Raw genomic sequence first — 23,109 nt, 5'->3', positions numbered from 1 at the left:
CAAGGGGTAAAAGCAGTAGAACCTGGTAATGGGTTGGATAGAGAGATGAGGGAGAGGGAGAGGTTGAGGATGACTCTTGGGTTTGTAATTTGCACAGCTGGAAGCATGGTGGTATCTGCCATTCACTTGTTAAAGAAAATTAGAGGGCATCCAAGTTTGTTGTGGATGAAGGAACAGGGCAGGGAGGAAAACCAAGAGTTCCATTTAAGACATACTGAATTTGAGAAGCGTTCAACACATCAAAAAGAAATGCCAACTATGTAGTTGAACATATGATTCTGGACCACAGCTGGGCTGGAGATTCAAGTTTGTGAGTCTTCTGTGTATTTGGTGGCCATTGAAAGTGTGGACATGGATGGGATCACCGAGGAAGAGAGGATGAGGGAGTAAGATGAGTGGTCCTTGGGATCACCGAGGAAGAGAGGATGAGGGAGTAAGATGAGTGGTCCTTGGACTGAACCATGAGGAGCTTCACATCTGGTGGTTGGGTAAAGAATGATCCAGCAAAGGAGACTGAGAATTGCTGGAAGAAAACCAGAAACATGTGGCTGATAGAAGCATAGGGAAGAGAGTATTTCTAAGAGGAGGAAGAGGTCAACACTGAATGCTGCTGTGAGGTCAGGCAGATTTGGGCTTAATGTTTACATTTGGATTGAGCAACAAGGTGGTAATGAGTGACTTTGGCCAGAACTGCTTCCGTGGAGTATGGGAGTAGAAGCCATGTTAGGGGGTCGAAGAGCAAGTGAGAGGTGAGGAAATGGAGACAGCAAGTGTAGATAATTCTCAGGAATTTTCTAGTAAAGGGAGGAAAGGGGCATCAAGTATAGGAGAATATGACTGAATCCACAGGAATAAAAAGCAAAGAAGGACTTGCAACCTGAAAGTTATTACCCATTTTTTACGGGTGAGGCCACTGAGGTTCAGAGAAGTTAAGTCTCCCTCCCAGCCAGTATGTGGGAGAGACTGTATTTGAACCCATGTGTGTTCAGAGCAACACAAAGGAAAGCTCAGTACAAAACATTCTGGAAGCTCAACGGTGCATGCAGCCAGCTCTCCAAGTGTGGAGTTTGAGTCCTAGACATTCTGAGTGCTTGGCTCACCCACACACTCTCCTTCAGCGAGGGCACCGAGGGGTTGAGGATGAATGTTCCCTCTGACAGACTCATCTTCTCTTTCTATAGCTTTTCATCATTTTGGTCTTGTCCCTTCTCCAAAGACGAGAGCACCATAGACAGAGAGATGACGCCTCTTACCTCCTGGGGAACCACTTCAGAATGATCATGTGAGTCGAGCCAAGGTCCATCACTACAGCTTGGGGTACTCTGTGTTTGGGACCAACACCATTTGTGAGACTAGGCTAACCACCAGTTACCTCCCCACCCACCTCTACCCCGCCGTGGACAGCCCTGCCCCTCCCTGCCCCAATCCACCCAAGGCCCAGAGAGTTCAGAATTGGCTTCCAAGCTACTGCACCGTCAGCACCCAGGGCTGCCCAGAAGTGCTTCAAACAACTCGAAGAGGCTCAGCTCAGTATGGGAAAGGCCTTCCCACACTCAGCACCATGGCTACCCCAAGAAGCAGCGGGGAGAGAGTTCCCTGTCACCGGTGGCAGCAAGCCTCCTTGTTGGGATGGAGGCATGAGACATGTCCCAGGAGAGCCCGCTGGACCAGGGAGCTTTCAGGGCCTTTCCGACTCTGCCATTCTGAATCTCTGCTCCCCTCCTCACATTTTTCCTTGAGTTCTAATTGTTCATCTCTCTGCCTCATCACCCTCTAATTACTACTAATGATGATGATGCAATTAGCATTTCTTGCATACTGACTCTGGCCCAGGCACTGAACCATCTGCTTTGCCTACGCTACTAGGATGGACCCCAGCGTGGTGGAGGTTGTTATCCTCATGTAATGGATGAGCTAGCTCAGGCTCAGAGAAGTTGAGTCACTTGCCCAAGGCCACAGAGCTACCGAGTGACAAGGGCTTTAACCCAGCTCTGGTCGCTTTTGGCTCTGATTCTCCCAGTGTCATAACCTGAGAAGACTCAAGGATGTGAACACACTTAGGTCTCAGCCTTGGGCTCTGGAGAAGGGAGAGGAAGCCAGGGTGTCAGGATGGAGTCTAAGGGTGATCTGACCATTGCGGTGAGAGAAATCCAACAACGATGTCCATGTACCATATACCAGCCCAGAGTAGCAAACATTCTGGTTACCACCCATTAGAGCAGTCAGCCCCTCCCAAACTGCCAGGTCTAAGCCACATTGGCTGAGTTACAGAGAGAGACTGAGGCTGGTGGATAAAGAAGATCTTCAGACTTTGCCCTGGGCATTTGGCATGTAGGGCCTGGTGTAGGACTTTTTAAGTAAGACTGCTATATGGATCATGTTAAACTGCTTTGAATTCAATTAATAATGGCACAGTTTTCTTGCTCTCTGGCCACTTTCTTATGAAAAGCCCTGCTTTCCTGAGTAGTTTTAGCTCACCGTCTTCACCCATTAATAATCCTTCGCATGTGCATGACATTCCACAGTTTATAAAGCAGGTCTTCATTTGCCATCCCCAGTGTCTCTGTGATATGAGCAGAGCAGGGGTATCATCTCTGTTTTAAAGATAGGGAGACTGAGTCCCACATAGCGCTTACTTACTACAGGTGGGATTGACTAGAATTCAAATCAGTTCAACAAAGTGCGTGTCCACGAACGTGCAGTGAGCAGCTACTCTTTTCAAAGCCCTGTGCTAGGTCCCACTCCAGAGGAGTTTATGGTTCACTAAACAAGTGATAAGAAAAGCATGGACATGAACTTAGCGCTGAGGGGACCCAAGCAAGGCAGCAAGTAGGTGTGCCTGATTGGGAGTGGGTTGTCAGGGAGGTTTCTGAGAGGGGTGCTCCCTGAGTTGTGCCTTGAAGATGAAGACGAGCCAGCCGAATGGAACAGGAAGGTGGGGTCCAGATCCTGACTCCCAAGTCCCCACCTGCAGGTACCTGCAGTACCCTTCCCTTCCTGCCACCTTGAGTTTTCATTAAGCCCGCTTCAAACGGCACTCCAGTGGGGAAAGCCTTTTCTCTTTGTCTCAAATGCAATTGCTTTCTCTCATGTAGACAAAGCTCTTTTGGTTAGAGGAAACAGATATCCACTCAAGCTTGTTTGCATAAAAGGAAAAGAAAGGACTTTTTATAAAGTTACAGAGATCTCACAGAAGCTGGCAAGGTTGGCCTCATGGGAACTAGAGCTCTTGAGATGGGCGTCTCTGGGAGACGGATTCTACTTTTGCCTCTTTGTGTCACTGGGGTCCCTTCAGCACCATTTTGCCATTTTCCTCTCTGCCATCTGACTTTATCATCGGACTTAACGATCTCTGCTTCCCCCAAACGTCGGCAAGACTCAGTTTGGCATGACTTTCCAGAACAGAATTTTAACAGCTGACTGGCTCCTGTCCTCAGAATCACAAATCCAAAATACAAGGCCAGGCACGGTGATTGGCCCATCCAAAGTCCCGTGACCATCTGACCACCCATAGTCCAATCAGCTGTGGCCAGGAGATGTGATCACATGCAACTAGCATAGCCAGTGATACCCAAACCTTCCCAGGGATATTGGAAAGGAGGACTCTCGTAGACCATGGCCAGGTGCAGGGCAGGTTCCCCCGACCTGTCTGGCACGTACTCTTTGTTTTGGTTTCTCAAGTCATACTGCTTGTGTCTCTCATAGATGAAATTCATCCCATTTTGCTTGTTGTCACGACTGCTGGTGTCCTTGCTTATGTTCCCCAGACTTGGAGCTTCTCCAGGGCAAGGATTTTGTCTTCCTCACTTTGGTACCCTGAATCTATGCGTAGTCCCCACATTGGCACAGAGGGCCTCAGGATATGTCAGTTGAAATAAATAGTTTACTACTCAATAGTCCCTCCCCAGAGTGGGGTTGATACTTTAGAAATGAACTGTGGGAAGGAGCCACTTCTGGCCTCACGAGCTGTTTCTCTTATTCACAGACCTCTGGACTTCGTGGGCACTTTTCGTAACCGATGGTCCTATGGAGTAGCCTTTGGGGCTACAGCCAATAAGGTCATGTTCTTATTCTCGGAAGGCTACCAGCCCCTGCAAGTCCCACAATGGGCCCAAGGTACGTGCGCTGCCTCATACCTGCTGGGAGTTTTGCCGTGGAAATTCTTGCTCTTGGAGACTGCATGGCAGGGGTTCTCTGGGATCAGGGGATAAACTTTGTTGAACTGTCAGTGTTCTTCTTAGCTTGTTACTTGCCCAAGGTCAATGCCAAGCCCACAAAGTCTCAAGCGTTTTTGTGGCAGTTTTCTCCCAGTTAGATTCAAAGGTGTTTTAGACATAGTAGAACAAAGTCTCAGAAAATAGGTTCACTGTCACCAACCCTAGAAATCTCTCCTGAGTCATAGCCGTGACTGCCTTCTTGATACCAGTAAGCCCTCAGACGCTTCCTCAGGGAACAGTGTTTACTTCTCTGGCCATTGATCTGAGGCCTCTTTGTTCCCTGTGCCCTGTGCTCTCCCTGCAGGTTCAACCATCCCTAATCCAATGACCCCCAAACATCTCCGGTTCAGGTTGGTTCTCTCTCCTGGGTTCCAAGCCTATATGAGCAAATGCCTACAACATCTCCTTAGTTTTTAGGAGTTTTTAATGCAAATTAAAACCAAAATGATACATCTCTTAGAAGTGTACAAGTTAAGCTTTGGCAAATGTTTACATCTATGAAATCATCACCACAATCATGATAATGAACCCCAGAAGTTAACTTTTTCCCCTTTGTACTCTCTCCTTCCCACCCCATCCAGTCACCACCCCCATCCCCAGGCAGTTATGCAAATGGAATCATACAGAATGCAATCGGGGTTTTTTTGGGGGGGGAGGGGGTCTGTTTTCTTTCACACAGCATAGTTGTTTTAAGATTCATATATGTTTAGACTGTATCAGAAATCATTCCTTTTTCATTTCTGAATAGTGTTCTACCGTATGGAGAGACCACAGTTTGTTTATCCATTCACCTACTGATAGACATTTGATTTATTTTCAGTTTTTGGCTGTTACAAATAAGGCTGCTGTAAGCATTATAAGTCTTTGTATGTTTCCATTTTTCTTGAGTAAACACCTTTGAATGGAATGTCTGGATTATTAAGATCATGTAGTAGATTATACTTTTAAAGAAACTGTCAGACTGTTTTCCAAAATGATGGTTCCGTTTGATTGTAGATTACCACCTTCAGTGTATGAGAGTTAAGTTTCTCTGTGTCCTTGACAACACATGGTCAGTCTTTTTAATTTTAGCCATTCTAAGAGGCATGTTGTGGTATCTCACTGTGGTTTCAGTTTGCAGTTTTGTAATGACTGTTGTTGTTGAGCATATTTTCATGTGCTTATCTGCTATCACTGTACCTTCTTTGGTAAAGCGTTTGTTCAAATTATTTGCCTATTTTAAAATATTGGGGATTTTTCGTTTTCTTCTTATTGAGTTTTGAGAGTTCTTTATATACTCTGTATATAAGTCCTTTATCAGATGTATAAATTGCAAATACTTTTCCCCAGTCTGTTGCTTGTATTTTTATTCTACCAACAGTTTCTTTTGAAGCGCTGACATTTTAAATTTTGATGAAATCTAATTTTTTCATATTTTCTTTTATGGATCATGCATATGATGCCATATAAGAAATATTTGCCTAAGCTAAGGTCACTTAGATTTTCTTCTTTGTGTTTTCTAGAAGTTTTAGAGTCTCACAGTGTTTCGCATTTAGGTCTATGGTACATTCTGAGTTAATTTTTTTGAATATATAGTGTGAGGTGTGGATTGAATTCCTCTTTTTTTTTTTTGCCTTTGGCTATCCATTTGTTCCAGCACTGTTGTCATTACAAACACCTGTCCTTTACCCACTGCATTGCCCTTGCACCTTTGTTGAAAATCAGTTGTCTGCACATGTGTATGTATGGGTCTATTTCTGGACTGTCCATTGTGTTCCATTGACCTGCAATATGTGAACGTTCCAATTTCTCCACATCCTAGCCAACACTTGTTATTTTCATTTTTTTAAAAAAAAATTATAGCCATCTTAGTAGGTGTGAAGTAGTACCTGATTGTTGTCTTGATTTGCGTTTCCGTGAAGACTAATTGATGTTGAGCATCTGGCTGGACCAGAATATTGTTTCTTGCTTCATGGCTCAAGGGTTCCTCTTCTGTTTTTTTTGTTTTGTTTTGTTTTGTTTTGTTTTGTTTTTTGCGGTACGTGGGCCTCTCACTGTTGTGGCCTCTCCCGTCGTGGAGCACAGGCTCCGGACGCGCAGGCTCAGCGGCCATGGCTCACGGGCCCAGCCGCTCCGTGGCACGTGGGATCTTCCCAGACCGGGTCACGAACCCGTGTCCCCTGCATCGGCAGGCGGACTCTCAACCACTGCGCCACCAGGGAAGCCCCTCCTCTTCTGTTTTTACAGAATGATTATATATATGTACCCTCATGACAACCTCATGTTTTCTGAGTTGGCTTCTTCCTTCCACTTTTGTCTGGACCCACTACTACCCAGTTCCTAATGTTCTTACCTTCTCATTTTGGATTCTCGCTGCCAGCAGTTTCTCTTTCACGTGGGGCTTGTGCTGGGAGGGGACTTGGATATTTAGTATAATGAGCTCATGGGCCCTGATGGCTCCAGCATCCTCAGACCTACTAACACCTTACTAAGGTCTGCTGATTCTCACCTGTGAATCAAGGCCTTCAGCCCTGTGCCCAGTTTCAGCTGTTATTTCAGCTTCAATGTCCTGCGAATATCTGCTGGCAATTTTGGGTTCTTCTGTGCTTGGGATTTCAAAGATCCTATTGTCTTTCCTCTGCTTCCCCTTAATCAGATGTTGATATCAAATGAGTCCTGTCACTTAGATTTATTGTAGATGTTTGATTTTGGTTTTGCCATCTTCACTGCTCTGTCTGCTTTCATGGTTGGGGAAATTCAGATAAATTAAAAAATTATGCTGTTGCAGCTTCTAACCTCACAGCAATTATTCCTTTTATATGGTCCTTAGCTGCCAGTCCCCCACTATTCACATTTACACAAATACTGACCACCTCCACCAACCATCTCCCCTCCTTTGAGTGAGAAATGTCCTTCTTTCCCTCCTTCTCTCCATCCTACAAACTCCCACTTATATTTCATGGCCTTGCTAAATGTCACCACCTCCAGGATGCCTTCTCTGATACCCAGACCCCAGGTGAGGTCCATGACTTCCTCTTCTTGTCCACACAGCAGGTTGAATATGCCTCTATTACCGTACATATCACATCGTTTACTTTCCTTCCTGTCTTCCCTTTTGGACTGTAAGCATCTCAGAGCAAGAACTTTGTTCATTCCCCCTATGTCCTTGGTGCCTGACCCACAACCCAGTTCAAAGTAGACACTTAGGAAAGGTCACCTTGCCCAATTACATTTTACTGGATCCTGTTAGACCATCTCAGAGCTAGTCAGTGGCAGCATTAATATTATTATTGCCTTATGGATGAAGTGCACAAGGGGTTTTAGAACACAGTACGTCACTGCTGTCTGTGTTGCTATGGTACCCTTTATGGTGCTTTACTCTCAGTGATTTTTGTTTGTTCATTTTTGTGGTATGTTTCTGCCCATCATGCTGTGAGCTAATCAAGGGCAGGGACAAAGTCTTCTTCATCTCAATAGTTAGCCCAGTGCCTGGCATGGAAGAGGTACCAGGAAGGGCCCGTTGCATGAATGCATGAAAGACATCCCTGCATTCCTCCTTGTACTAATCTGGGGCTTGTCCACTCACCTCCTTAAGTCCTGAGGTCTGTGACTGCAAGTCACACGAAACCCCATAACTGCCCTGGGTCTCCCCTGAGCCTGTGAAAAGAGGAACTCACGTCATCTCTGGCCCTGTCTCTCCCAGCCTTTGTGCTTCTGATCGGAGGCATCGAAGTCGGCCTGTCCCACTTCCCCTTCTTTGCTTGCCTCTCGTCGGAGTTCCGGCTGGTCAGCTCCATCCTGGGGTTCAGCTACTCTCTGATCTGGTAAGATGGACTCTGCCTGCCTGGCCTCCTGCAGTTCCTTTGGCCATGGCTGGACTCTGGACAAGGAGCTGGAGGTGACCTGAGAGCTCTCTTTGGAGGGCACCTTGCCCAGAACCGAGCCCCAGGGCGGGTGGGCGGAGTGACTGGTCCAAGGCCCACCGAAGCCCTTCCTTGGAAACTGCACTTGAGGCTTCAGAAGGTCAGGCCTGCATTCCGTCTGCTCCACGGGAGGCCACCCACGATTAGAATATTCCCAGAAGTCAGGGTTGTAGAAAAATTCGTTTCTGTCAAGTGCCATGAGTCCCGTGGTTAGAAGCAGGAGTCCCGTTTGGGTTCTGCTTCTCCTTGCTGTCGCTGCTTCCCTGGGAGCCCAGGAGAAAGTGCAGGTGCCTCAGCTGGGCGTTCAGTGCTGTCGCAGTCTGGCCTCTCCCCATCTCTCCATGCCTGACAGTCTCTAGCACACACCTCCGGTCACGCAAGACTCCTATACTCCTTGCTCCGTCCACTTATTCATTCAGCAGACATCCCGCTGTGAGCCAGGGAGAACACTGGAGGACAGGACAGACCCTCCTGGAACATGTGTTCTGGCCTCTTTGTCTACATATTGCTATTCCCTGTGTGGATCGTCTTCCCCGACTTGGCCCAGTGACAGATACATGCTCATCCTTCGTGGATCAGAGCCCTCAGGTGTGGGACCTTTCTGACCCTCCTCTTGAGCGCTGTGTCCTCAGCGCTGACACCGGACTGGCACAGAGCTGGCCCTGGGGAATGTTTTCTGGCTGAATAATCCCATGAACACTTCTACTCTCCAGCCCTGAAACTCATCTCATTGCCTGCATCCCCCTTACTGGGTCGGCTTCCCCACTACAGCATTTTCTGTGGGGCAGGGGTCCCAGGCCCAGTGTGTGAACCAGTGCAGGGGGCTCACAAGCAAATGATACCCCAATGGCTACAATTACAGAGTTTGTGACTTGCTTTTTAAAAATTAGAAGAGAGGGTATTCAGGGTTAGACGTGGAATAATATCATCTTAACAGCCTCTGCCAGACTTTCTGAGCAGGAGAGGAGAGGGTGGTCAGAACCACTTAGCAGCTTGGGCACCTTGGGCACCTTGGGAGTATGACCAGGAATGTGTGTCCAGCCGGGAGAAAACGTTGAGGCTTATTGCTCAGGGCAGTGTTTACAGACAGGGCATGTCCCGTCAGAAAGAGCCTCGGTCCCAGAGTCAGGACACCTGGGTCTTGGTCCTGGCTCTGGGTATGACTCTGGAGAAATCCCTTCCCCTCTCTGGGCTTCAGTTTCCCCACCTGAGTGATGAGGGGAGGAAGTAGGAGACCTCTCAGTGTCTTCCTGCTCTGCCGTTGTGGATCCCAGGATTATGTCCTCAGTGAAGATGTGTTAAATGAATTCAGTGTGCATGTACCTAGGCACAAGCTGTATGCCTGATGTGGGTGGGATGTACTGGGAACCAGTCCTCCCAAGAAGGATTCGGAGGGGGGGTAACTCCAGGCAGGTGGTATCTGAGCTGTTTTCACAGGGGCTGTGCTGGGAAGGACCCCAGGACCCCAACCCTGGTTTCTGTCCTGCAGGTTTGCTGTCACCACCCTTCACATCACACAGTGTCCCCATGGGCAGGTGAGTCCCTGCTGAGCTATGTTTAGGGTATTCAGTCCTATCACCATGGCCAACTCGCTGTGTGACCTGGGACAAGCCTTTGCCACTCTGGGCCTCAGCTTCCTCGTGTGGACAAAAGGGGAGTTGGAGCCATTCATGATGCTTCCATTTGTAGAGCATCTTGTGTTCATCAGGTGTCATTCACAGGAGATGTTCTCTCAGTTGATGCTCATAGCGGCCCCTCAAGGGAGGGAATCTCTTAGCAAACCTGTTTACAGGTGAGGAAACTGAGGCACAAGTATATTATGTAACTCTTGAGAAGCAGCAGATTTGGGAGTTGAGACGAGGTCTGGCTGACTCTCAAGCTCATTTCTTTCCATTCCTTCATGTAGCCTCAGTTTCTCTGTCTATAAAATGGGAGACTCGAACTAGATGAATCCCTTATCACTTTGCCATGCATCGTCTTTCTCAGAATTAGAGGAAGCTGGTTCATCTGTTTAGCCCTGTACCCCAGGAAAAGGAGCAAGATGAAAGAGGGGTGTCACACTGCACCTAGAAGGGTTACCAGGTGTGTGAGGGGAGTACGAAGAAGCCATCTGGGCCAGGAGCCCACAGGAGCCTTGCCAAAGCCTTTCCTGGGTTTCAGTAACTATGGAGGATTAAAGGGTGTGATAAAGAGTGTCTGGGGGGAGCTGGACTAGAAAATGAGGCTGGTAGTCTGGGCCTTCCCTCTGCATCTCTGCACTGGGATTGAGGGCATTCTGGCACAACTCTGCCCCAAAAGAAGCCCTCCTTCCCACTGCTCACAGTACCTGAGGTTCAGGATCACAGGTATTTTCTTTGGAGTCTTGGAGAGCTTTCAGTCTTCCAGAGGTTCTTTGGAAATTTGAAATATTCGTGGTTAATTGGCAGGGTCTCACTTCTATGCGCAGAATCACTAACACCAAGAACTGCTATGTGCCAGGCGTTGTTCTAGGCTCAGTTCCAATCACTAACCGGAGAACCCTCAGGACACTTTGCAGACAGTGTGTTAGTGCCATTCCCAGTTCACTGGTAGGAAAGCAAGGTTCAGGGGCTAACATGACTTACTAATTAAAGATCATGGGACTGAAATCCAGACTAAGGAATTAATGAAAATTTGTCCTCATGTTTTCAAATGTATTTATGAAAACTTTATTTATAAAAATGAGACATTAGAAAGGGTCTCAAATGTCAAATATTAGGGGAAAGTTTAGATAAAGTTTGGTTCATCTAAATAATGCCCTATTATGCAGCATTAAAAATAATGTTCACAAATAATTTGTAACCATGTGGAGAAGTGATTATGCTAGACACAGACCTACATATTTGGTACTATCTCTACTTATAATATATATAGCTATATGGGTATAGATAAAGATGAAAGACACTGAAATACTGACGGTGGTTATGTCTCACATATAAGCATATGCTGGAGAGGAGGATGAAGACACGGGCCCGCACGTCTCAGAATGTGTCCGTCCCCCAGCCTAACATCACTGCATCAAAACTCTGATTTCTCCTTAGGGAGAAATACTCTGGAAACATAAAAAAAAATGAAACTAACCAGTAAATTGTGAAAGATACATAACAATATGATTTGTCTTAAAACAGTGAAAAACATTGTTTATCAAAATGAAGCTAAAAATAGAAAAACTATGAGCACCATCTTGAGAGACCTGTTACTCTTGGGAGCTTGTGTTGCTCCCAAAATGACACTTATGGGCTCTCCCTCCCTCCTTCCTCCTTCCCCCGCTCCCTCCCTCCCTCCCTCCTAACTTCCTTCCTTCCTTCCTTCCTTTTCTTCTTCTCCTTCTCCCTCTCGCCCACCCCCTCCCCCTTCCTCTTCTCTCTCTCCCCTCTTCTCTCTCTCTTTCACCCTCCTCTCTCTTGTGAGTATTTTCCAAAAGTAATATTTAATACCTAATGAGAAAAAAGCCATGAAAGCCCTTTGTATAAAATTAAATAGGGGTGCTAAGACTCAAGTCCAGGGCTGCTGGACTCCAAGTCCACTGCTTGTTCTGATGATGTGGGGCTGGGGGAGCGGGGATTGGCTGCTGACCTCCAAGCTCTGAGAGGGTGGGCCCTGGTGGGAGCAGGCTGGGGCAGGCAGGTTCCTGTGCACAGCCTCACCAGTGGCCTAGCCCTTCCCTACCTAGAGCCCACGCCCCATGGTCTGCTTCTGTTGCAGTTTGTGGGGAAGTATGAGACTGTCGTGTTCTACTGGCCCTCACTGCTCTGCCTGGCCTTCCTTCTGGGCCGCTTCCTGTACATGTTTGTCAAGTCTCTGAGGGTCCACCTGGGCTGGGAGCTCCAGACGGTGAGTACTAAGTATAAACACCGTGTGTGTCCTGACAGGTTAAGTTTTCCCAACAGCCTTGTGAGGTAGGTACTATTATTACTTCTCCCACTCTGTATTAGGAAACTTGGACCCAGAGGTGTCAATTGCATCGCCCAAGCTCACATAGCTAGTCTATAGCAGAGCCAGACCTGGAACCCAGAGAATTTGGTTGTTGAGGCTCTCTCTTACCCATTGTGCTTCTTTTTCTAGTTCCTCAAAGTAAAGAGTTAGGTTGTCTGCATGAGATCTTTCTTTTTTTCTTAATATAGGCATTTACTGCTATACACTGCCCTCTTAGAACTGAACTGCTTTTCCTGTATCCCATAAATTTCTGTATGTTGTATTTCTATTTTCATCTGCTTCAAGATATTGCTGATTTCCCTTTTGATTTTTTTCTTTGACCCATTGGTTGTTCAGGAGTGTATTGTTTGTGAATTTTCCAATTTTCCTCCTGTTATCAACGTCTAGCTTTTTGTGGTCAGAAATTATGTCTGATATGATTTCAATCTTCTTATGTTTAAGACTTGTTTTGTGGCCAAACATATGCTCTATCCTGGAAAATGTTCTTGAGAAGAATATGTATTCTGCTGCTGTTATATGGAATGTTCTATAAATGTCTGTTTGGTCCATTTGGTCTATAGTGTTGTTCTAGTCAGCTGTTTCCTTATTGATTTTCTGACTGGATTATCTATCCATTGTTGAAAGTGTGGTGTTGAAGTCCTCTACTATTATCATGTTGCTGTTTATTTCTTCCTTCAGTTCTGTTAAAATTTATTTTATATATTTAAGTGCTCTGATATTAGGTATGTATATGTGTTTACAATTTTTATATCATTTTGATGAACTGACCTCTTTATCATTATATAATGACATTCTTTGTCTCTTGTGATAGTTTTTGACTTAAAGTCCACTTTGTCTCATAAGTATCACCCCCTGCCCCTGCTCTATTTTGGTTACCATTTTTATGAAATATCTTTTTCCATCCTTTTGCTTTCAGCCCATGTGTGTCCTTAAGGCTAAAGTGAGTCCCTTGCAGATAATCTATATGTGGAATTTTTTTTTTAATTCACTTAGCCACTCAGTGTCTTTTGATTGGAGAATTTAATATATTTACATTTAAAGTGATTATTGATAGATAATGACTTAAAATTGCCATTTTGTTAATTGTTTTCTGTTTTGTAATTCCTTCTTCCTTTCTTCCTTTGTGATGTGATGATTTTTTTGTAGAGGTACGCTTTGATTCCTTTATCTTTTGTGTGTAGAATACAGGTGTTTTTCTTTGTGATTACCATGAGGCTTAAATAAAACATTTTATAGTTATAATAGTCTATTTTAAGTTGATAACAGTTAAACTTCAATTGCATAGAACTCTATACTTTTACTTCTCCTCCTCAACATTTTATGTGATTTATGTCACAGTTTACTACTTTTTATACTGTTCAACCATTAACAAATTATTGTAGCTATAGTTATTTTTAATACTTTTGTCTTTTAACTTTTATACTAGGATTGAAAGTGATTTATGCAGCACCATTACAGTATTAGAGTATTCTGAGTTTGACTACATATTTACCATTACTAGTGATTTTTATACTTCCATATGTTTTTGTGTTGCTAATTAGCATCATGTTATTTCAACTTGAAGAGCTCACTTTAACATTTTTTGTAGGCAGGCCTAGTGGTAATAAATTCCCTCAGTTTTTGTTTGCCTGGAAAAGGACAGTTTTGGCAAGAGTCGTATTCTTGACTGGCAGGTTTTTTCTTTCTGCATTTTGAATATATCATCCCACTTTCTCCTGGCCTGCAAGAATTCTGCCAAGAAATCCCGTGATATCTTTAAACGGGTTCCCTTGTATGTGTACTTTCAAAATTCTCTCTTTGTCATTGACTTTTGACATTTTGATTACAATGTGTCTTGGTGAAGACCTCTATATATTCAGTCTGTTTGAGGCTTTGTGGATCTGGATGTTCATTTTCCTCCCCAGATTAGGGAAACTTTCTGCCATTATTTCTTTTTCCCCCCCCAAATTTATTTATTTATTTATTCTTTGGCTGCACCGGATCTTAGTTGCGGCATGTGAGATCTCTGTTGCAGCCTATGGGGTCTTTAGTTGTGGCGTGTGGGATCTTTTAGTTGCAGCATGCAGAATCTTTAGTTGTGGCATGTGAACTCTTAGTTGCGGCATATGGGATCTAGTTCCCTGACCAGGGATGGAACCCAGACCCCTTGCATTGGGAGCGCAGAGCCTTAGCCACTGGACCACCAGGAAAGTCCCCACTATTTCTTTTTTTAAAAAATATTTATTTATTTGTTTTCCTTATTTATTTTTTTTGCTGTGTCAGGTCTTAGTTGCAGCACATGGGATCTCTGTTGAGGCATGCAGGATCTTTTCATTATGGCGTGTGGTCTGCTCGGGTTTCTCTCTAGTTGCGGCATGCAGGCATCTCTCTAGTTGTGACGTGCAGGTTTTCTCTCTCTAGTTGTGGTGTGCAGGCTCCAGGACACATGGGCTCAGTAGTTGTAGTGTGTGGGCTCCAGAGCATGTGGGCTCTGTAGTTTGTGGCATGTGGGCTCTCTCATTGAGGCACGCAAGCTCAATAGTTGTGGCATGTGGGCTTAGTTGTGCCGCAGCATGTGGGATCTTAGTTCCCTGACCAGGGATCGAACCCACATTCCCTGCATTGGAAGGTGGACTCTTTACCACTGGACTACCAGGGAAGTCCCCCCATTATTTCTTTATATAGCTTTCTGCCCTTTTCTCTTTCTCTGTTCCTTCGAGGACTCCGGAAGGACTCCCCCACCCCATTGACCCCCTGCCCCATTTCCCTGCTTTTAGCTTTCCCCAGACTATTCCACCATGCTGATCCCCTCAGTGTTCTGGGTAGTGTGAGACAGGAATGGATCTGTTGGGCAGTGTCCCCCAAGGCTGGGGAAGCTGGGCTCTCACTTCACTTTTATTTTCCCCTCATAGGAGAAATTACAAGCTAAGAGGGCCTTCTCTCTATGCCCTGAGCTATACTACTTTGGAGGAGGAGTGATGTTGATAAAATGAAACTGTTCTCCTTGTTCTCTTTCATGCATCTATTCTTGGAGTTTTTGCTTAACTAGAGTGCTATAACCTCCAAGGTAGTTACTTGGGCCCCCACCAAGGTACTCTCACCTGTGGGGGATTGTCAAAGTTGGTGTATCTGAGGGCATATGGGAACTGGAACCTCCTGTTCCTCCAGCCTGCTGATGTCACTTACAAGTCAGAATTATAACCAGGTCTTTTTTACTCTGCACAACATCTGCAATATATAAGATTTCATCTCACAGTGTGTAAAAGTTACATGTTCAATATATTGGCAAAACAGATGACTGTTGTGGAAAGCTCATTACACTTGGAGAAAACATTTCCAAACATACTATTAAAGTTCATTTCAAAATAAGAAATGAGCAAGAGAAATTCCTTTTCATAAAAAATAAAAACACTAGGATTTTGGGTGTTTCATTTCTGGAACAGTGTTTTGAACTATGATGAGAAATCACCAAATCTCAAAGGGAAAGATCGACTTCACAAAACAAAGGCTGGTGTAAAGCAGTAAGCAGAAGAGTCAAGGAAGGTCAGGCCTCTGGCATTTCATGAAAGAAGTGCTTGGGAAACAGGAGACGGCACCCTACAGTCTCTTCAATAAATGACGGGTGTCTGGGAATGGCAAGTTTTACCGAAAATCCTGGCCTCTATGGGAATAGCCCCTCAAAGAGACCAAAGCCCTAACAAGACTTTGTGAGCCAAAACATCAACCTCTCTCTTTTCTCACAGGAAGAAAAGCCTTTCCTGGAAGTTCACCAGGCAGAGCACGTCAAACAGCTCCTGAGGAAGTGCCCCCTGCAGTAAGCACAGTTATATTTGTTCACGCCCCTTGGTGTTTGCACCAATATTGATGAGCCCTGACCGTGTCAGAGCCCTGGAGATGACTGGAAGAGCGCTGTTTTAGGACACTTGTTTGCTAATAACAGCAGCTCGACTCAAATGGGATTGAAGAGAAACAGGAAAGTTATGGCCTTACATAATTAAAAAGCCTAGAGGTCGCCAGTTTTCAGACACAGATGGATCCAGGGGTTTGATTGATATAATCAGAACTAGGTCTCTTTCCCTCATCTCTCAGCTCTGCTTTTACCTATGTTAAACTCTTAGGTAGGCTTCCTCCCTGTGGTGGCCCCCAGAATCTCTAAGCTTATACCCTCCTGTCTTAAGCTCATAGAGAAGAGAATGTTTTCTTTCAAATAATTCAAACAAAATTCCCATGAATGTGTTTCATTGGATCAAGTTGGACCACTTGGCATCCCAGAACCAATTACTGTGAGTAGGTGATTGGAGCAAACTGATTGTTAAACCAGGGTCACATGTTCACCATGGGAACTAGGAAGTGGTTCAGCTTCACTTAACCACCAGGACTGATGGTGGTGAAGAGTAGATTCCCAGACAAAAACTGAGATGTTGTTACCAATAAATGAGGACATAGCTCTTGGCCAGGCAAGAACACCTGGTCTTCAGTGACCATTCAAGTCACCCTACCCCTGCCACTGTGCACAAGGGTATATTCCCAGAGAAGGGATATGTCTAATCCAAGGTCATAGTGGCAAAACTAGTTCTTTGGTTAGAGTTACATTTGGCTACATATAGCAGAAAATGCAAAATAATCATGGCACAAATAAAAGATTTCTTTCTTTCTCATGTAAAAGAATTCTGGAGGCAGGCAGTCCGTACTAACCCTGGACTGCCCACCATGCAGTTTACCCATTGTCTGTCTTTCTGTTCCAGTAATGTAGTGGTTTCCATCATGAAGGCTGTCTGTGGCCCAAGATAGATGCTGGGGCTCCAGCCTGGGCCAGCTACCATGTCTGCCCTTCAGATGGCAGGCAGGAGAAAAGAATGAAGTCAAAGAGAATCCTCCCAGCTGTGTCAGTTCCACCTGACCAGCCTCCCCAAAGTCCCACACCACATCTCTGGTCACGTCTAATTGGCTTGTTTAGTCTTGGTCACTCTTAGCTGTAAGAGAGGTCGGGAACTATAGCCTTTAATTTGGTAGATTGCTGTACTGAATAAAACTGAGTCTTTGTTCTTAAGAATAAGGGGAGAATGAAAACTGTGGAATCTACCAGTGCTCTTTGTCTTCACTATACTCTAAGGTGAAGAAGAGGAGATGATATTATTTTCAGAAGAATCAGGCATTTGTTTACCAGCCACAACCTGTCTTCTCTTGATGTTTATTCATTCACAGAGAGAGAGAAAAGTCTTGGTTCCAAACCAGGATATATGAGTGGGACCCTTACTTTCAGTTCCCAAGCAGGATGATTGGAACCACTGTGTTGGCTTTCATCTGCCTGTACCTTGTAAGTAGATCTAAGCAAATCCTTTATTATTTTATAAATGGGGTGGGTCTAGGATAGGGGTTGTTCTTCAAAAGCTGGGTCAAAACTGAGTATCTGTAAATCAAAGAAGTACAATTCTTTGACCCCACCATTTTGACTCCAAGGACACTTATACTCATGTGGTGAATATTACTAATAAATATAATCGAGTTATTTACAGAGACTTCCAGTTAACAATTCCACATGTAAAGAGCTTGCAAGATGCCAATCCATCTTAACAACAAATACAAATCTGAACGAATTGAAGAATCAACAACTCTTCTTAGATCCCTAAGAGCAGTGAGGTCATGGAGCAAACCTTTACCCCTGAAACTGAAGAGACACGATCATCACAGAACGGAGCAGAAACCCCATGGCAACCAGTGCCAAGGTAGGAAAATCTGAACTGTAATTGATGCCATCAATCAACTGGATATTTTGGAAATCCAAAGACTACTTCATCAACAACAGCAGAATACACATTCTTCTCAAGAGTAAATGGAAAATTCAACAAGATAGACCGTATCCTGGACCATAAAACATGTCTTAATAAATTTAAAAGAACAGAAATCATACAATGTCTGCTTTCAGATCAAAATGGAATTAAACTAAAAATCAGTAACAGAAAGATAACGGAGAACCTGCAAGTAGTAAGTATGAAAACAACACACTTTAAAGTAACATATGAGCCAAAGAAAAACATCAAGGGAAATTAAAAATATTTTGAACAGATGAAAATGAAAACACAACTTATCAAAATTTGTGGGAGGCAGCAAAAGCAGTGCTTAGAGGGAAATTTATAGCATTGAATGTACATATTAGACCTGAAGAAAGATCTTAAATCAATCATCTAAACTTTCACCTTAGGAAACAAACAAACAAAAAAGAGCAAATTAAAATGCAAAGTAAGCAGAAGAATAGATGTAATAAAAATTAGAGCAGAAACCTATGAAATTGAAAACAGGAAGTCAATAAAGTACAGAATCAAAGCATTTCACGTGGTCATTGTTATCTGAGATAAAATGTCTGAGTCAAAAGCAGGGTCAAATGGCGGGATAAAAATTGTCTTCCGCTCATTTTAAATGTACTACCTATATAAACTAATCCTATGATTAAGTTTTAAGTGGATGTATTAGGTTATGATGAAGTACCACATAAACCCACAAATTTCAGTGACAACACTGAATATATTTTTGCCCACCTAACAGTGTTGAGTGAGTGTTGAGGTTTGGGAGGTAGCCGTCTTCCACGTGTTTGTTCCATAACTGGTTTCTCCATCGTGTGCCTTCATCATCCCTGAGCACCCTCACCACCTGCATCCAGTCAGCAGAAGGAGAAAGCAGGCGGTGAAATGCCTGTGAGAGTTTTTCAAAGGCTATGTGGACCCAGCACACATTCCTTCCACTCTTCTTCCATTGACAGGAACCTTGTTATTTACCCACATCTAACTCAAGGGAGGCTGGCAAATGTAGTCCAGCCTGTGCCCAAAAAAGGGGAGAAGAGATTTTAATGGACAACTAGCTAGAGTTCTCTGCAGCAGTGGGTAAATCACTAGGGGTTATTGTGTTTATTAAATCATTATTGGTTGTCTACTCTATGCCAAACACTATACTAAGACCTGGAAGAGAGAAGAGAGCTGATTCAGCAGAGTCTTGGCCTGGGAGTAGCCCATGGTTTAAGACAAGAAGATAAAATACGGTATGAAGTACTGCCGTCTAACTAGAGAAAAAGAAAAGGTAAAAGTGCTTTGGAAATTTAGTGAATTACTCTGGATTGAGAACCTGCCTGAAAATAGTAGCATTTGAGCTCCACATTCAGTTCGGTTGATGAAGTAAAATGGCGTCAGGGACTCTAGAAGCAATGGCATGATGATGGGGGCATGAGGGCAGGATGACAGGATGATAGGAGGGGAGCAAGCATGACATGCATACAGGAAGCAACACCTCCTCCAATTTGGTCATTGCCAAGATACAGGAAGGGGAACAGTGAGAAGTGTTTGGAATTGTCCCCAGGGTCACCCCTTATTCAAAGTCCACTCTGTTTTAATTATTTCACTCTGATTTAATTAATGTTTGAAGAGTTCTTTGAGCCCTTGTGGTGCCTACTCTTACATGCTGTTGTGTGAAGAACAGAGTTTGGGGTGACTCCTGTCTCCAAAGAAGTCACAATCCCATTCATCTCAGTAGAGCAAGTGTCCAGAGTCTATTGCAGATGAGTTTTGAGCTTCAGAGAGTTTTGACCTCAAAACCAAAGAGAGACCCATATGTTATTCATATACTGAGCTGGACTCAGGTGAGACCTTGAAACATTTGCTCTGTGTCCCCAGTTCATTGTCATTGAGTTCTGCATGTTCGTGTATGTGAGAGATGAGCTAGACGTGTTTGAAGGCGAATTGGAGAGCTACGTCGCCTCCATGAACCAGACGGGTACCCTGACCCCAGTCCTCCTGCAGGTGAAAGAGCTGATTAACGTCACCAAAGGTAAAACCATCCTCCACCTTTGTTCCTGCTGCCTGTGTAGGAAACAGAGAGGGACTTGTGACCTGTGGCAGGTGCACACCTATAATGATTATTGCTGCTGGTCTTGATATTACCTGTGTTACAATTGCTCTATGCCTCCCTCGGTTGACTCAAAGGAAAAAGGGGTCAGGACACAGGCCATTTTGTTAGAACCTATTTGGGGCTGAATTGAACATGCCCTGATAATTTTCTAATCTCAAATAGCCTCTTTTGTTTGATGCCAGTGGAAACAACTAAAATCATCATATTTTTTTCACTTTGGAAAAGATAAAACAGTGGTCCATGACTTTATTATTATATGGAAAGTTTACTTATATCATTCAAATTTAATTTCTGTTTAGTTCAGGTTGCTATAACAAATTACCATAGACTGTGTGGTATAAAAACAGACATTTATTTCTCACAGTTCTGGAGACTGGGAAGTTGAAGGTGCTAGCAGACCTGGTGTCTGGGGAGGGTCTGTTTCCTGACTTGCAGAAGGCCACCCTCTCTTTGTGTCCTCACATACTGCATGGAGAACAGGGAGAGGAAGCAAACTCGCTCATGTATCTTCTTATAGGGCACTAATTCCATCATGAGGGCTCCACCCTCATGATCTAATCACCTCCCAAAGGCTCCATATCCAAATACCATCACATTGGGGATTGGGGTTTCAACACATGAATTTTGTGGGGGGTGGGAGACACACACATTCTGTCCATAACAGTCACTTTACCTTAAAATAGTAGCTTTCTTTGAAAATGACATACTCTAATTATATGTCCATTGCCCATGAAGGAAGGAAAGTTCTTCACTATTCCTTGTTGAGAAAGGACCTGGACAAGATGTCAGGATAAACTCTGTCATTGGACAAGTCAGGTCCCTTCTCTTGGCCTCAGTTTCCTCATCTTTAAAATGGGACTGGGATGAGGATACCAAATGGTTTCCAAAAGCCTTTGTAGCTCTGTTACATTTAATGGCTGTAAATTACCATATATTCCTTAAGCCATGAAACAGGTGATGCAAATAATATTTTCACTTAAGACTCACAAGCTAGCAGAATATCAAAACCAGAGGGGAATAGATCTACTGTGAATTATTTGAGGAAAATTCTCTTATACATACATGACATAGAAGGTTACACTAAGGTGGGTACTACTTCTTCCATATTACCATACTTTTCTGTTGCCCTTGAACACTTCTATTCATCTTTAGTGTTCTGCCTGATGAGTCCCTTCCTATACACTCAGCGAGCATATTCTAATGTTTGATTTAATAATACTTGTTTTAAGTCATACTTCAGATAATTCACATTTCTACCCCTGTTTTGGGCAACTTCTTAATGCTAACCTCAGTTACTTGGTCTGGGTGAATTGTAGTGAGTATATCACCATATTCACTCATGTTTTATCTCCTCTTTGATATATTTCTCACGTTTAGACACTTTAAGAATCAGTATATAACATTTTCACTCTGTCTCAATCTCTTCCAGCTTTAAACAGCTACCCTCTTTCCAAGAGAGACTCTTAGGCTGAACATGCTTCATCTTTGGGATGATAAAGGCATTAAATTAAAGGTGTGTGGTCATGTTCTTGCTGCTGGCTGGAAAAAGTCTGCACTCACTCTTCTTGTGGCCAGACTCCTTCCATCCTCTCCTTCCAAGGATGTGTCCCCTGCATCCCCTGGGGTGAGATTTATGGTGATGTACCCACATCCTTTGTGTTGGTGGAGGTTTGGGATAGAGCAATTGCCTAGTCCTGGTGATGCTGATAAGGACACATCTGAAACTTGAAAGGAATGGAAATCAGCTTTCTTTTTCCTTCTTTTTAAAAACAGCTTTATGAAGATATAACTCATATACCATACAATTCACTCATTTAAAGTGTACCATTCAGTGGCTTTTAGTATTTTGAAATTTATGCACCCATCACCACAGTCAAATTTAGAACATTTTCATCACCCTAAAAGCAATCATGACCACTTTCAGTCACTCCCCATTTCTCAACTCTCCCAGGCCACTATTTTCTGGCTCTATAGATTTGCCTATTCTGGACATCTTATATAAATAGAATCATACAATATGTGGTCTTTTTTGATTGGCTTCTTTCACATAGCAAGATATTTATAAGGTTCATCTATATCATAGCATGTGTCTCAGCTTCATTCTTTTTTATTGCTGAATTTTATTCTGTTGTATGAATATACAATATTGTATTTATGTATTTGTCTGTTGATGCAAATTTGGGTTGTTTCAACTTTTGGTTATTATGAATAATACTGCTGTGAACATTCATCTACAAGTTCTTCATATATTTTTATATATCTTGGGTATATACTTAGGAGTGGAATTCTGGATCATGTGGTAATTATGTTTAAGCTTTTGGGGGAATTGCCAGACCGTTTGCAAAAGCAGCTTCCTCATTATGTATTGCCATCACCAATGTATGAGGGGTCCAGCTTCTATATCTTCATCAACATTTGTTAATATCTTTATTTTTTATTATAGCCATCTAGTAAGTATGAAGTGGTATCGCACTGTATTTTTTTTAAATTGAAGTATAATTGATTTATAATGTTTCAGGTATACAGCAAAGTGATTCAGATATATATATATATATATACACACACATATATATTATTTTCCAGATTCTTTTCCATTATAAGTTATTACAAGATATTGACTCTGGTTCCCTGTGCTATACTGTAGGCTCTTGTTTTTTTTAATCTATCTTATATATAGTAGTGTGTATCTGTTAATCCCAAATTCATAATTTATCCCTCTTCCTCCCCCCCACCTTTGGTAATCGTAAGTTTGTTTTCTATGTCTATGATTCTGTTCCTGTTTTGTAAATAAGTTCATTTGTATCATTTTTTTAGATTCCACATATAAGTGATATCATGTTATATTTGTTTTTCTCTGACTTACTTCACTTAGTATGATAATCTCTAGGTCCATCCATGTTGCTGCAAATGGCATTATTTCATTATTTTTTATGGCTAAGTAATATTCCATTGTATGTATATACCACATCTTCTTTATCCATTCATCTGTTATTGGACACTTAGGTTGCTTCCATGTCTTGGCTATTGTAAATAGTGCTGCTATGAACATCGGGGGTGCGTTGCGGTTTTGATTTTCATTTCCCTGATGGCTGATGATGTTGAGCATCTTTTCATGTACTTATTGACCATTTGTACATCTTCTTTGAGTAATGACTACTGAG

At 43.4% G+C, this 23,109-nt stretch overlaps 1 protein-coding gene across 1 annotated transcript in view; it reads left to right on the top strand.

Moving 5' to 3' along the window:
* Positions 1–23,109, top strand: part of LOC116756087 (stimulated by retinoic acid gene 6 protein-like) — a 55,147-nt gene that overhangs the window by 26,114 nt on the left and 5,924 nt on the right. Inside the window, exons 4-11 of the mRNA XM_032636335.1 lie at positions 1,182–1,282; positions 3,986–4,116; positions 7,900–8,020; positions 9,609–9,654; positions 11,843–11,971; positions 15,796–15,866; positions 17,258–17,369; positions 19,714–19,867. Of these exons, the coding sequence (XP_032492226.1) occupies positions 1,182–1,282; positions 3,986–4,116; positions 7,900–8,020; positions 9,609–9,654; positions 11,843–11,971; positions 15,796–15,866; positions 17,258–17,369; positions 19,714–19,867 (865 nt within the window). The remainder of the gene's footprint in view (positions 1–1,181; positions 1,283–3,985; positions 4,117–7,899; positions 8,021–9,608; positions 9,655–11,842; positions 11,972–15,795; positions 15,867–17,257; positions 17,370–19,713; positions 19,868–23,109) is intronic.

Source organism: Phocoena sinus, chromosome 6 (assembly GCF_008692025.1).
Source record: "Phocoena sinus isolate mPhoSin1 chromosome 6, mPhoSin1.pri, whole genome shotgun sequence".
In the NCBI taxonomy this organism is placed as follows: Eukaryota; Metazoa; Chordata; class Mammalia; order Artiodactyla; family Phocoenidae; genus Phocoena; species Phocoena sinus.
This window is presented reverse-complemented; position numbering and strand designations above follow the sequence as displayed.